This window comes from Propithecus coquereli, unplaced genomic scaffold (genome assembly GCF_000956105.1).
Source record: "Propithecus coquereli isolate 6110/MARCELLA unplaced genomic scaffold, Pcoq_1.0 Scaffold341, whole genome shotgun sequence".
NCBI classification, from domain to species: domain Eukaryota; kingdom Metazoa; phylum Chordata; class Mammalia; order Primates; family Indriidae; genus Propithecus; species Propithecus coquereli.
Genome location: NW_012149075.1, coordinates 1,844,822 through 1,857,885, shown reverse-complemented (window position 1 = coordinate 1,857,885; position 13,064 = coordinate 1,844,822). Strand labels below are relative to the sequence as shown.

General features: G+C 53.1%; 1 protein-coding gene across 1 annotated transcript in view; it reads left to right on the top strand.

Moving 5' to 3' along the window:
* The first annotated feature begins 361 nt into the window (after nt 1–361).
* The window catches only part of E2F2 (E2F transcription factor 2), a 19,568-nt gene continuing 6,865 nt past the window's right edge, over nt 362–13,064 (top strand). The window contains exons 1-6 of the mRNA XM_012650927.1: nt 362–613; nt 6,067–6,172; nt 7,928–8,147; nt 8,932–9,090; nt 10,496–10,610; nt 12,396–12,588. Of these exons, the coding sequence (XP_012506381.1) occupies nt 362–613; nt 6,067–6,172; nt 7,928–8,147; nt 8,932–9,090; nt 10,496–10,610; nt 12,396–12,588 (1,045 nt within the window). The remainder of the gene's footprint in view (nt 614–6,066; nt 6,173–7,927; nt 8,148–8,931; nt 9,091–10,495; nt 10,611–12,395; nt 12,589–13,064) is intronic.

Genomic DNA, 13,064 nt, shown 5'->3' with positions numbered 1-13,064 from the left:
CCATCCGAGCGCATCGTGCCTCCGCCGAGCTCGCAGACACCCCGGAGACCCCCGCCCAGGGCGGGCGGGACCCCAGCCGCTGAGGCCTTCGGGGGCGCCGGGCCGTCCCAGGTCGCGGCCGCCCTCGGGGCGGGACAGCCCCTGGCAGTGCCGCCACCGCAGCCGCCCGGCGATCTCCAAGCGCTGCTCAGCTCGGCCCCGGGCCAGGAGGGGAGGGTCCGGCCTTGCCCCGCAGGCGGCCACTGGCGGCTTCCCCGGCCTCCGCGCCATGCCGCGGGCCGTGTGAGCGGCTGCAGGCTCCAGAGCCGGCAGGTGCCCGCGGGCGCTCCAGGCCGGGTCGGGGAGGGGCGCCGCACTCGCCATGCTGCGAGGGCCCCGGGTCCTGGCTCCGGCTGCTGGGCAGCCCCCAAAGGGGGTGCCCGCGATGAGCCCCACCGAGCTGTGGCCGCCTGGGCTCAGCAGCCCCCAGCTCTGCCAGGCCACCACCACCTACTACACCGCGCTGTACCCGCAGACAGTGCCTCCCGCAGCGGCGCCGGGCACCTGCCTGGACGCCACTCCCCACGGACCGGAGAGCCAAGCTGTGCGATGCGTGCCGGCAGGCCGGCTGCCGGTAATGCTGGGAACCCCTGCTGCATCCCCCTGTGCTTTTCCGGGTATGGGAAAGGAGGGAGGGGCGCCCGACTCCCCGTTTGAATCAAGCAGGTAGAGTTTTGAGGAGGGGGGAAATGAGCAGAACAACCCACTGCGCCCGATATCTGAGTAGAAGACCCCTTCATTTTCAAACTTTGGATGAAATAATCTCATCCACTGGAATGGACTGGAATGAGCACTGGATTGTGTTCCTGGATGTGACCTTGGGGAAGCCCATGTAGCCAACACTGTCGCATTGATTCATTCCTTCATTGTTTGGCCCAGAAACCAGTACTGGGCACCTGCTATTGGCCTGGGGATACTGTGAGACTTTAAGACAGAGGGATAGGTCTAGTGGGTCTCTCAGGTCCAGTCTGGCTTGGACAGACTCCAAATTGTCCATCTAGCCAACTCCTTCCCGAGTATCTGTCCCCAGGTCCTTCCCAGGCCCAGTCTTCCTTCCCAGGCAGCCAGTAGCAGATACAAATGTGGGCAGCCCCCTGGGATTCTGTTCAGATTGACTATGCCCACCTCAAGCCCCCAGGCCTGTTGCCAGAGAGGGCCCAAAGTGTGATAGCACCAGGTTGCCTACCTTGGCACAGGGTTTGTTTTGTGGGAGTGGAATTCCTGGGGCCTGTGTTAATCGAAACAACTTTAGGGTGGGGGCGGGGTGGGAAAAGCCCTGGGGGAGTGCGGGTGGGGGGGTTGGGGAGCCTGGTTTCTGGTCCTGACTCTGCCACTAATTTACTGTGCATCCCTGGACAAGGCTTGACCCCAGACTGGGCGTCAGTTTCCTCTTCCTGAAAATGCATGTGTGCATGGGGTGGCTGTGGGGCTAGCTCATCTTGGTCACTTCCAGGTCCAGGTGTTGGGTTTTGGAAACAGGCTCCAGGCTCCAGGGAGAGGAGATGGGGATGTTGTTGATGTGCTTAGTTGTGGGTGTGGTGAATAAGTTTGGGTGCATGGATAAGATCACCCCCCTCCCCCTACCCCAGAGGCATCTGGTGGGACCTGTGCCAGTCAGCAGGCACCGATCCTCAGGCAGAGCCCCCACGCCCTGCCACTGGAATCAGGTTTTGCCCATGTTGAAAGCTTTAACCTTTCCAGAGTCCCTTCCTGCACATTATTTCCAACTAGGTGGGCAACAGGCAGGAGTGCTATTATCCCCGTTTTACAGGTCAAGCAATCGAGGATAACTGGGACTGGGTATCTTGTGTTCAGCATTTTAAAGCCAAAAATATTTTTGTAGCCTGTGAAGAAGACAGCATTAGTAGCTCCATGTGACAGGAGGAAACGGGCTCAGGGAGGGTATGTAACCTAAGGTCAGACAGGAAGATGGGATGGAGTGACCCTCTCCCCAAGGCAAGTGATCAGTAGTCTGCTCTCTAGGCAGCGTTGACTTTCCCCAATATGCCTGACTTAGGAGCTGGGTTGCCCTAGGGAAGAGGGCTTGGGTGGCAGGCCCAATCTCTCCTCTGGCCAGCTGCTTTCAGACACGAAGTTTCAGTAACAGCTGTGCTTTTGAACTGCTTTGAACCCTCCCAAAGGAGCCCAAGTGCATTTGTCCATACCTCCCTCCCAGAGGGGCTCAGTGGTCTTAGCAAGAATGGCTCTCTTTTACTGAACGCCTCTCGTGTGCCAGGCACTGCTTGGCACTCTTCACATTCATTATCTTGGTCCAGATGCCCAGGAAGAGGCACCTTGCAGATGAGGAAACTGAGAAGACAAGTGAAGTCACTTGCCTGGGTCACAAGCCAAAAAGCAGGGGCATCTCCCTGTACTAGACCACCCTAAAGATCTTCCAGGCTCAGCGCTCCCTTTCCTGTCAGTCCCCCAGATTCCCAGGGCCCAGCCCCATGGGCAGACCTGCCTTCTGCTTACTCATTTTACAAGGGTGTGACCTGGAGCAGCCCCAAACCCAACCCTGGGTGTGGCCGCTTGCTTTGTGGCCAGGCTGCAAAGTACAGGGTGAGCAGGATTTGTTGGGGAGCTACTGTTTAAAGGGACCTCAGGCACCGTCCAGGGATGGCAACCAAGTTCAATGGCAGAATGAAGGCCACAACCTAGGCCTCCTCTCTCCCTGTCCAGTGCTCTTTCCAGCACCCTCTGGAGAAGGCTCGGGGGATGCTCCTTTGTTGAGTCCCTACTCTGGCCAGGCACATAGCATTATTCTGTTTCATCCCTGCAAGAACCTACAAAGATAGTGGGATTCAGCACAGTTCTCCTTTTGTTTTAATTTGTCTGTATTTTCCAAATTTCCTCTGAGAAACGTGAAAGAAAATATACATTTCAATGAACAACTCTACAAAGCAGGTCAGATGAGGAAATGTAGGGTCAGAATCCCAGCTGTCCAGCTGGCAGAGCTGGGATCTGAAAGTGATGCTCATTCCTTACGTTTGCTCCTGCCCCCACCATCTAGCTTGGAGAGACCTGGTCCACTCTGCGGGTGACCTTGGGCAAGTCACTTCCCCTTCTCCAAGCCCCGGGTTCCTCACTTTGCTGCCTGTAAGGGGGTTGTGCCTGGGGAGCTCTGACCCACTCCCCTCCTGGGACTGCCTGAGGAAGGAGCTGTGCTCTTCTTTCTAGGGCTTGGCAGGATGGGCTTGAATCCTAACCAGACTGTTGAGATCCAGCCAAAGGGGCTGCCTAAGAGGGTCCAGGTTAGAGCCAAGCCAGCCTCTGGGTGTGGCCACGAACCTTTGCTCTCCTTGGCCCATCGCTGTCTCTTTTCCGCTTACCCTTGAACTTTCCCTGTGCTGGTGCCCCCAGTGTTTTAGTGCTGGCAGCTCCCCTGCAGGAGCACTGGCTGTGGGCTGCACAGTCTCGCTGAATCCTCAGCAGAGGTGGAGAGGGTCATAACCATTTTACAAGTGTCTCAAGAGGACAACTGACTTCCCAGCTAAGAAGGGGGATACCTGGATGCGAACCCAGGCTGGTCTGACTCGAAGGCCTGTGCTCAGCCTCTCTGTAATGCTTGTCCTCCTGGACTTGTCCTCTGCCACCTCTGTTCTGCAGGCTCAGCCCATCCATAGGCCGACTTTCCTCTGGGCCGTGCCCAAAGGTGTCAGGGAGGCATCTTTAGGGGCAAACTTTGCTGCTTAGGGACCCTGGGAGCAAAGGATAAGGGTGAGGGAGACTGTGTATGTATATGTGTAGTGATGGGGGCAGGTGGGCACAGCCAGGCCTTGGCCCCATTTCCAGCAAATCCTGGGGAAATTGTGTGGGACAGACCCGAGGCAGCCTGCTATGTGGCTTTGGAGTCAGACAGACCTGGGTGCAAATCCGGGCTCTGCCCTTTGTGTGATCTTGGCCATGCTGCTTAACCTCCCTGAGTCTCCACTTCTTGTGTGCCAAGAGAGATTGCCAATGCTGACACGGCAGGACTGTTATGTGATAGGCCCAGCACAGGTATTCTGTTCAAGGTCCTTCCCAGGTAATGAGGTTCTTCCTGGTGTGTTCTGGTAGAGGAGGTGGGTGTGGCTAGGGAGACTCTGGGCTGCCCCACCTCGGCCTCAGGTGGAACTCCCTTTCCTGTCCCTGCCCTTGGCATTCCTTCTGAGGGCTAGATGAAGAACCCTGGGATGGACACCCTTGATCAGGATTGATAAAGGCCTTGGAGCTCACCAAGCCTCAGTTCCTTTAGCTGTACCATGGGGATTAGTGGTGTTGGGAAGATTCAGTGAGGTGAGGAATGTTGGGCTTGGCTCAGGGCATCTGGAAGGTCTCAGCAAGTGACTGGGCCTTTTTTAGTGACAGGGTGGGGCTACATCCCTAGATTCTAGGATTTCACCGGCTGGGAGGACAGAAAAAGAATATTGAAGAGAGACTTCTAGAGGAATGAGCAGGGAGGTGTTTGGATCTGTCTGGGTCTGGGTAGGGGTAGAGGAGAGGAGTGTTATAGCCAGGATGCTCAAGTCAGTCCAGGAAGACTTCCTGGAGGAGGGCAGGAGTGGAGGGAGGGGCATTGACAGCAGGAAGAGCTGTCACCAACCCTCACACCTGTCAGCCCAGCTGTGCTAAGCAGCGGTTAGAAGTCTCAGCCCTGGCGAGCATGACCTCACCACCAAGTGTCAAAATAGGCCTCTCTGTCCAAGCCAGGGTAGGGGTGTCTGGGGGGACTGGGGGATGGGGGAAGGAAGGAAATGGGTTCAATGACCTCCAGAAGGGTGTATCCAGGAGGAGCTCAGATTGGATTTTAGGGAAGGGACTCTGCATTTCCTGAGTACCTATTGTGTGCTGAGCCACAGGCTGAGACTTTACGACCTTGAATCCTTACAGTAGCCCCTTGAGGCAGGTATTTTCTGTCCCATTTTACAGAAGAGGAAACTGAGGCTCCTAGATGCCAAGCATTTCCCCAGGTCACACAGTGAGCTTGCAAAGGGGCTGGAGACCCAAGCCCAGGTCTCTAACCTGTGCCCCAGTGCCCCGGCCCTGCCCCGCCCTAACCGTGAGAGAGGCCCTTTCCGGGCCAGTGCAGCTCTCGGCCTCATTAGGCCGGGTGGCGATGGGTGGAGAGGAGCAGATGGGTCTGTGGTTTGATTTCCCCAGCAGGTGTTTCCCAAGCTTGGCGGGAACAGTGAGGGGGAGGGGGAGAGGGGCTCAGCTGCTTATCCTTAAGACACGGGAAGGATTCATTGTCTGCCCCTCTCAGCATAGAAAGAATGGCAAATGGAGTCTATTCAGGAGGCCCTGGGGCCCTTGAGCTGGAGCCCAAACATGGGGGTGGGGGATGTTTGCACTGCTTCTCAATGTGGGCACCTCCCTGGGGTGTGGCACTGAGCCAGGAAGTCCCCTGAGTCTGGGTGGATGCCTGGCCCCACCCTGATAAGGGCCAGCTGTGGGGCTATGATGGGCACTGGGTCTGGCGGGCCAGCTGCTTGTGTGGAGAGCCTTTCCCCAGACTGATGTGGCTTAGGCCCCGCCCACTGCTTCCTCTCTGCATCCTCCTGTAGGCTGGGGGTGGGGAGCCTGTCTTTAAGGAACCCTGAGCCTTTGGCCAGAATGGCTTTGGTAGAGTCTCAAGTGCCTGGGCCTCAGATGACGTTTTTGTTTTCTGAGACAGTCTTGTTCTGTTGCCCAGCCTGGAGTGCAGGAGCACCATCGTAGCTCACTGTAACCTCAAACTCTTTGGCTCAAGTGATCTTCCCACCTCAGCTTCCTGAGTAGCTGGGACCACAGGCATAAGCCACCGCACCCAGCCCAAGGATGGGAGTTTTATATGCCCCTCAGAAAACAGGACTTCCTCTCCCTGCAAGCTCACTTCTAAGGTCCCTGATATTTCCTTATCAAGTACTGAAGTGTTGCACCAGGACTGGTAGTGAACTTGTGCACAGGTGGCTGCTGGTGGCCTTGGTACTTTGGTCCCCAGGTCAGGGAAAGGCTAAAGGAAGAATGATTCTCAAACTCTGCCTCTCTCTCCCCGCTCTCTCCAAGGCCAAAAGGAAGCTGGACCTAGAGGGGATCGGGAGGCCTGCAGTCCCTGAATTCCGAACTCCCAAGGGGAAGTGCATCAGAATGGATGGTCTCCCTAGCCCCAAAAGTAAGCAGTGCTGATGGCACATCTGGAGGTGGGAGGCAGGGCAGGGGCAGAGGGCAGCAGCCCTGCCCAAGCCGTCAGGAGTAATATTTCTATCACTTTCTGGTTTGCAAGCTTGCTGGGCATCCTCTCACTTGATCCTGCCAGGTAGGTAAGGACTGTTGCCCTTTTACTGATGAGGCAACTTAAGCCTCAGCCTGAGTTGCTCACAGCCACACAGCTAGCAAGCAGAATCAGGCACTACTTACTGACATGTATGTCTGGCACTACTACCATGCCATACACTGCTCTCATGATCTCAGTGTGATGACCAGTGTTCTGTTTGGGAGCTTACTAGTTTTAAAAAGTTTTCACATGTAGTTCAATGTGAACTTTTGTAAAACAGAAAATCCAGGTCAGAGGAGCAGGGGCTAACCAGGGTCTTTCTCTCACATGCAGACAGAGTTTAAGTGATTCAAAGGGAAACGAAGCCTGGGTTAATCCAGCCTGTGCCACCTCAGAGGTGTTCAAGATCCAGAAGCTGCCCAGGTGGTGCCTCTCCATATTTCCAGTCAATATCCTGGTTAGGACGGGAGTGTAACCAGCTGTGTTTGGGAGGAGCACTAGTTTTGGGGGTTGGAGACAATGAAGAAGGCTCTGCCCTGACCTGACTGCTCACTCCTGTGAACCTTAGTTGTCTCATCTGTAAAAGGAGACACAGCTAGATGAGGAATGGCAAGGAAGTTTCCCTCCATTTGATTGGTAGAGGCCACGCAGATCACTGTATTGAAGGATCCTAAGGTTCATGATGGCTTGTGAAAAAAGTACACCGATCAATTAGTAATGTCTGCCATGGGCACAAAACCTGTCAAAGCAGTATGCCAAATGCTCACCATCTATGTGTTAAGGAATGCTAACGTCCCTTTCCAGAGGAATCTGAGACTCTCTAAAACTCAGGTTCCAGAACTATTTGGCCACTAAATTGCTATATGACTTGGAAGTCACATGATTGCAAAAGTCTCCTTGCGGTTTAAGATGCTGCAGCTGAGATGGGGTCTTGCAACATCGACCTCATTGAGAAAGGGACCTTTTTCATGAACCTACCCTGCTGGACTGATTCTTCTCAGATAATCACTGGGCTAAACATGAAAAAGCAAGTGTGTGTCTATAAAAGTGTTCTTGAATCCAGGCTCGTCCTTCTTTCCCCACCCTCATTCCAAATTCCTGACGTATAACTATCAGGATAGGGTAATGGTTAAGAAGGAAGACTCTGGAGCCAAACTACCTGGATTTGAAATCCCACCTTTGCCACTTGCTAATTGAGTGAGCTGAGCAAGTTACACCTGTCTGTGCCTCAGTATTCTCATCTATAAAATGGGGATGGTTGTATACCAACCTTATGTAGGGTGTTAAGCTTGTTAGTATATGGAAAGCATTAGAACAAGGACCTGCACACAGCAAGCAGTTACAGTTGTGGGTAGTGGTGTGGCTGCGCTAGGCTGTGGCGGAGAGGTGCTCTGAAGCAGGAGGCAGGACGCTGGCCTTCCAGTTCTGACACTGCCCCCTGGCTGTGAGACCTTAAGCAAGTCACCTTCCCTCTTAGGTATCAGGTTCCCTGTGCACAATGGTGGTGACCCACACCTGCCTCACAGTGCTCTGGAAACTGGAAAGTGGTTGGTGAAGGGCAGTGAAAGGTGGTGCTCAGTGGGTCCAGGTCAGTGGAAGAAGTTCCAAGGACTGGCTCTCCCTGAGCTGTGACTGGGCCCCTTTCTTCCTCAGCCCCCAAGTCCCCTGGGGAGAAGACTCGGTATGACACGTCGCTGGGGCTGCTCACCAAGAAGTTCATTTACCTCCTGAGTGAGTCCGAGGACGGGGTCCTGGACCTGAACTGGGCGGCGGAGGTGCTGGATGTGCAGAAGCGGCGCATCTATGACATCACCAACGTGCTGGAGGGCATCCAGCTCATCCGCAAGAAGTCCAAGAACAACATCCAGTGGGTGTGAGTGCCTGGGCGGGCCCGTGGCCCCGTCCAATGGGTGCTGTGCTGTGGGCGAAGCCAGGGGCAATAGCCAGTGGGTGTGAGTGTCAGGGGCGGGGCTGAGAGCGATGTCCAATGGGCTTGTGTGCTGGGAGCGCAGCCGATGTGTTTTACGGAGGGGTGGAAGAGCGGGTGTACCTGCTAGAGTAAAGGTGGGTTGGGGACAGGGTGGAGAAAGATTTCTAGGAGATGTAAAGGCCTAAGAGTACCCCAGATTCTTCCTCCTGAGTCAGGGATCCCAAGATCCCCTCTTTTAGCTTAGGAAGTCCCCTGAGAGCTAAGTAGGAGTAACCCGGATTCTTTCCAGCTCTAACATACAGTGCTCCAGCCTCCTCTCCCCACTTCTGCAAGATCTTAAACAGCAGACGTGCAGCCCCTGGCTTGATCCCTAAGAGAATGCATGCAGGGGAGTCAGGACTGAGATCACCCCAGTTCCCTACCATCTAGGGGAGGTTGGGGCATAAGGATAGACAGTTGAGAGCCCCCCAGAAGTGGGGTTTAGGCCTTGACTTGTTTCCTCTCCCTAGCCCTACCCCCAAACCTCAAGTTCCAAGCCCTGGCAGCTCCCCAGGAGCTAAGCATGACCACCGAGTTGCAGGACTCTGGGGCACCCTCACAGACCATTTGAAGGGCCTCCTCCTGGACTCTCACCCACACCACCTGTTCAGCTCTGCACAGCAGCCCTGGGGTTGGGATCTCTGGATGTGGACTGAGACTGACACTGGGGGGGCTTCTCTGTTCCCAGAGGCAGGGGACTATTTGAAGACCCCACGCACCCCGGGAAGCAGCAACAACTGGGGCAGGAGCTGAAGGAGCTGATGGGCATGGAGCAGGCCCTGGATCAGCTCATTCAGAGCTGCTCCCTGAACTTCAAGCACCTGACTGAGGACAAGGCCAACAAGAGATATCCTCCTTGGTGGGGGCGGGGGGCAGAGAGCAGGGGCCTGTTGTTTGTTTATATCCATCCTGAGTTGATGCAGTACTTCCCTGTAGGGACTAACTCACACTCAGGATTTGGCATCTCTGTTTCTTCCTTCCTCAGTGGCTTTTCCTTTCAAGTCTATTTAAGTTACATTCTCCTTAAAAATGAGCCAAGTAGGCCAGGCGCGGTGGCTCACGTCTGTAATCCTAGCACTCTGGGAGGCTGAGGCGGGCGGATCGTTTGAGCTCAGGAGTCTGAGACCAGCCTGAGCAAGAGCGAGACCCTGTCTCTATTAAAAATAGAAAGAAATTAGTCAGACAACTAAAAATATATAGAAAAAAATTAGCTGGGCATGGTGGTGCATGCCTGTAGTCCCAGCTACTTGGGAGGCTGAGGCAGAAGGATGGCTTGAGCCCAGGAGTTTGAGGTTGCTGTGAGCTAGGCTGATGCCACGGCACTCTAGCCCGGGCAACAGGGTGGGCTTTTTTTTCAAAAAAAAAAAAAAAAAAAATGAGCCAAGTACATGTCTTTAAATCTGGAAAATGGAGAAAGAAGACACAATGAGCTACCACCTTAAGACACAGGGTGTGTGTCACTTAAATACAGTTGTGTGCCCACTGTACATGACATTTTTATCCTGCTTTTCTCCACTTAGTATATTACCAGACATTTTTCTATTACTACATCTTTCCTAACCACTTGGTTGACCACATGAAATTGCTGATATTTGACCACGTTTTACCTACAAATAAGCAATTTCATATGGTTCAACCTCATTTAATGGTTTGAGGCTGTCCCATTCAGACTGCACACTGTTTTGTTGATAAGGCCTAGAATGGTTATTTAGATCAAGATAACGCTTTTATTGGCAGCATAGAGATGACTATCTTTGTATATAGAACATTTTCATCTATCTTCACTTATTTTCCTAGTTTGGATTCCTAGGATTGAAATGATGAGGTCAAAGAGCATGGACTTTACTAAGGCTCTTTTGTACATTTTCCCAAATGGTTTTGTGTCTAATTGGGTTTTGATCTGACCTTGTATTTTTGGAAAGATGCTAGGTCTTGTCAGAAATATAAAGAAATAAAACATATCTTCCTTCCTTCTTAGAGCTAATGATCTAGTTTGAGAGATGAAGCCTTTACATAAAAAGCTTATAGAAGGCAGCATTTTTAAAATGATTTATACCTCCATTTGCTTTCTAAAGGGATCCAAGGTTAGTTTATATTAAAAGAACAGGTTACAGATGCCAGTTATTTCTAAGATGCACAAGGAGTGAGAAAGTGATGTTCAGAGGCTTAGGAGAGGAGGGTGAATCCCCTGGCAGGCTGGGGATTTGAATTTCTGACCAGACAGTCCCTTTTCTTGACTCTCCTGCTCCTACACTGGCCTACGTGACTTACCAGGACATCCGTGCCATTGGCAACTTTAAGGAGCAGACGGTGATTGCTGTCAAGGCCCCTCCACAGACCAGACTGGAAGTGCCCGACAAGCCTGAGGTGAGAGGGAAAATATGTGGTGAAAACCAGGGTTGGGAGGGTCCCAGGCATCTCTGCAGACTCTGTTCCTGGCCCTGCCCAGCGCCAAGCTTCCTGGGTCCATTCTGGTGTCCATGGCAATATTGGTGGCCTTCAAACTTGGGCAGAAATGGCAGAAACAGGGAAAGGCAACGGAGACCGAGTACTGGCCTGAGAAAATCTCTGTTCTTGGTTTCCTTCTGCGTCCCACCAGCCCTGGGTTCCTGCGCACATGTACACATGTTCCGACACACAATGATGTCAGTAGTCACACAACGCTTTCATGCTAACCATGCTCTCCCCATTAAAGTTTAAAATTCTTAACACTCCCTATGAGACCTGCGGCGCTCTGACCCCAGCTGACCTTAACAACCTCCTCTTCCATGCTGCCTCGTTCCCCATGCCGACACTGACCTGTCTGCACTCTCCCTATCACACTAAGCTCATTCCTCATGCAAGACCGTCACATATGCTGTTCCCTCCAGCTGAAATGCTCTTCTGTCTCTCTGCCTGGTTTATTGCTATTCATCCTACAGGTCTCAACCTGAATGTCACTTTCTCAAGGAAGCCTTCCCTGATCACCTCTAGACTTTTTAACTACCTGTGCTTCTCCACCACTAATCTCCATTTGCTGGGATATGTTTGGTATGATTACATGATTTATTACAGTGTAAATTTCACAAGAGAATGTTCCGCTCACCTTGTATCCCCAGCCCAGGGCCTGGCACATTATAAGGGCTCAAGAAATAATTTGTTTAAAGCAGGAACTGGGGCTGCAGAAATAATTAAGGCCCTTCCTTCCTTGGAGGAGTTCAGGATCTAGAGGGAAAAAGACCCAAGCAAACAGTGATGTTATCATTTGTAGGCTGAAGTTGTGCTCTCAGAGCATAGAGAAAGAATAGTTAGAGGAAGCAACCCAGATGGTGACAGTTAAACTAGGTCTTAAAGAATGAATAGGATTTTTGCTATGTGTAGTACTGCACGCACACAGGCGTGTGCTGGGATGGCAGGTGTATAGTCAGTTATGGCTTAAATTGTAGGTATATGGTAGCGAAGAGGCAGGGGTGGGAAGGCCAAGTATCAGGACTCTTGGTTACAAGTAGAAAGCCAAGTCCATCTGGCTTAAGGGTGGTGGGGACCAAGTGACAGATCCCAGGGGTGGGAGTGGGGGAGAGATTTGGCGATTGGAGGCGCAGCTGGATGCAGGTGCTCGAACTGTGACTTCAGGTCTATCTCACACTCTCCATCTCTCACTCTTCTTTCCTCTGTGCTGACTCTATTCCCAGGTGAGCTCTCCCCTTGCAGTGACAGAGTTAGTTTTTATGATAGCAGCTCAACAACTCCGGTGGGAGGGAGCTTCCCTTTCCCACAAGTCCAGCAAAAGACCTGGGCCTAATGCTGGTTGGATCAACCTGAGCCATGTGCCACCCTGAACCACTCACGTCACTCTGACTTTGCCAGCTGTATCACAAGTCACCTGCTGGGGTTGGGGAAGGGTGATGCCCCCAAAAACTACATGACCTGGGAGTGGGGGAGGAGTGATTTCCCAAAGGAAAATCAAGGTGTTCTTCCTAAAAGAAGGGACATGGGGCCAGGCAGAAACAGCGGAGTCCACCACAGGCCAGCTGGAGCAGGCCTGTGCCCAGCTCAGGGGTTGAGCTCACGTACCTGGACAGCAGCAGCCGCCTGTGTCCATCCATACACACCAACCCCCAGGTGAGTGTCCACCTGCCCGGAGCCATGACCTGGCTTCTCTTCCTCCTCCAGGAGAACCTGCAGATATATCTCAAGAGCACCCAAGGGCCCATTGAAGTCTACCTGTGCCCAGAGGAGGTACAGGAGCCGGACAGTCCTGCCAAGGAGCCCCTCCCCTCCACCTCCGCCCTCAGCCCCAGCCTTGACTCCGCCCAGCCCAGCAGCAGCACCCACCCTGGGATCTCGGAACCTACAGCATCCTCAGGTAGGGCCCCCTGTCCAGAGGGACAGCAGGTAGGAAGAACCATTGGCCTTAGTTTTCTCTTCCACATCAACATTTATTGGATACCTACTGTCTACCCAGCATCCGGGGCTACATTCATCCTCCCCACATGTGTGCATCGCACTTTATGCTTTATAAAGCCTCCCTGGGGAGGCTGGTGCTGCTGTGGGGCAGGGAGGGCCTGGATTAGAATCCCAGCTCTTCCACTTACCAGCTGTGGGACCTCAGACAAGTACTTCACCTCTCTTCGCTTCAATTTCCTCATCTATACGTTGGACATAGTAATTGCCAGCATCTAACTCATAGGTAGTGAGGACTGATGAATTAATACGGGTAAAGCACTGGGAACAGTGCCTGGCAGTAACTGGTGGCTGCTGTTGTCACTATTACTGCCATGGCCATGGTATTGCTACTGCTGGAACAACTGCTCTCAGCAAAGCTCCTGGCACTCAGTAAAC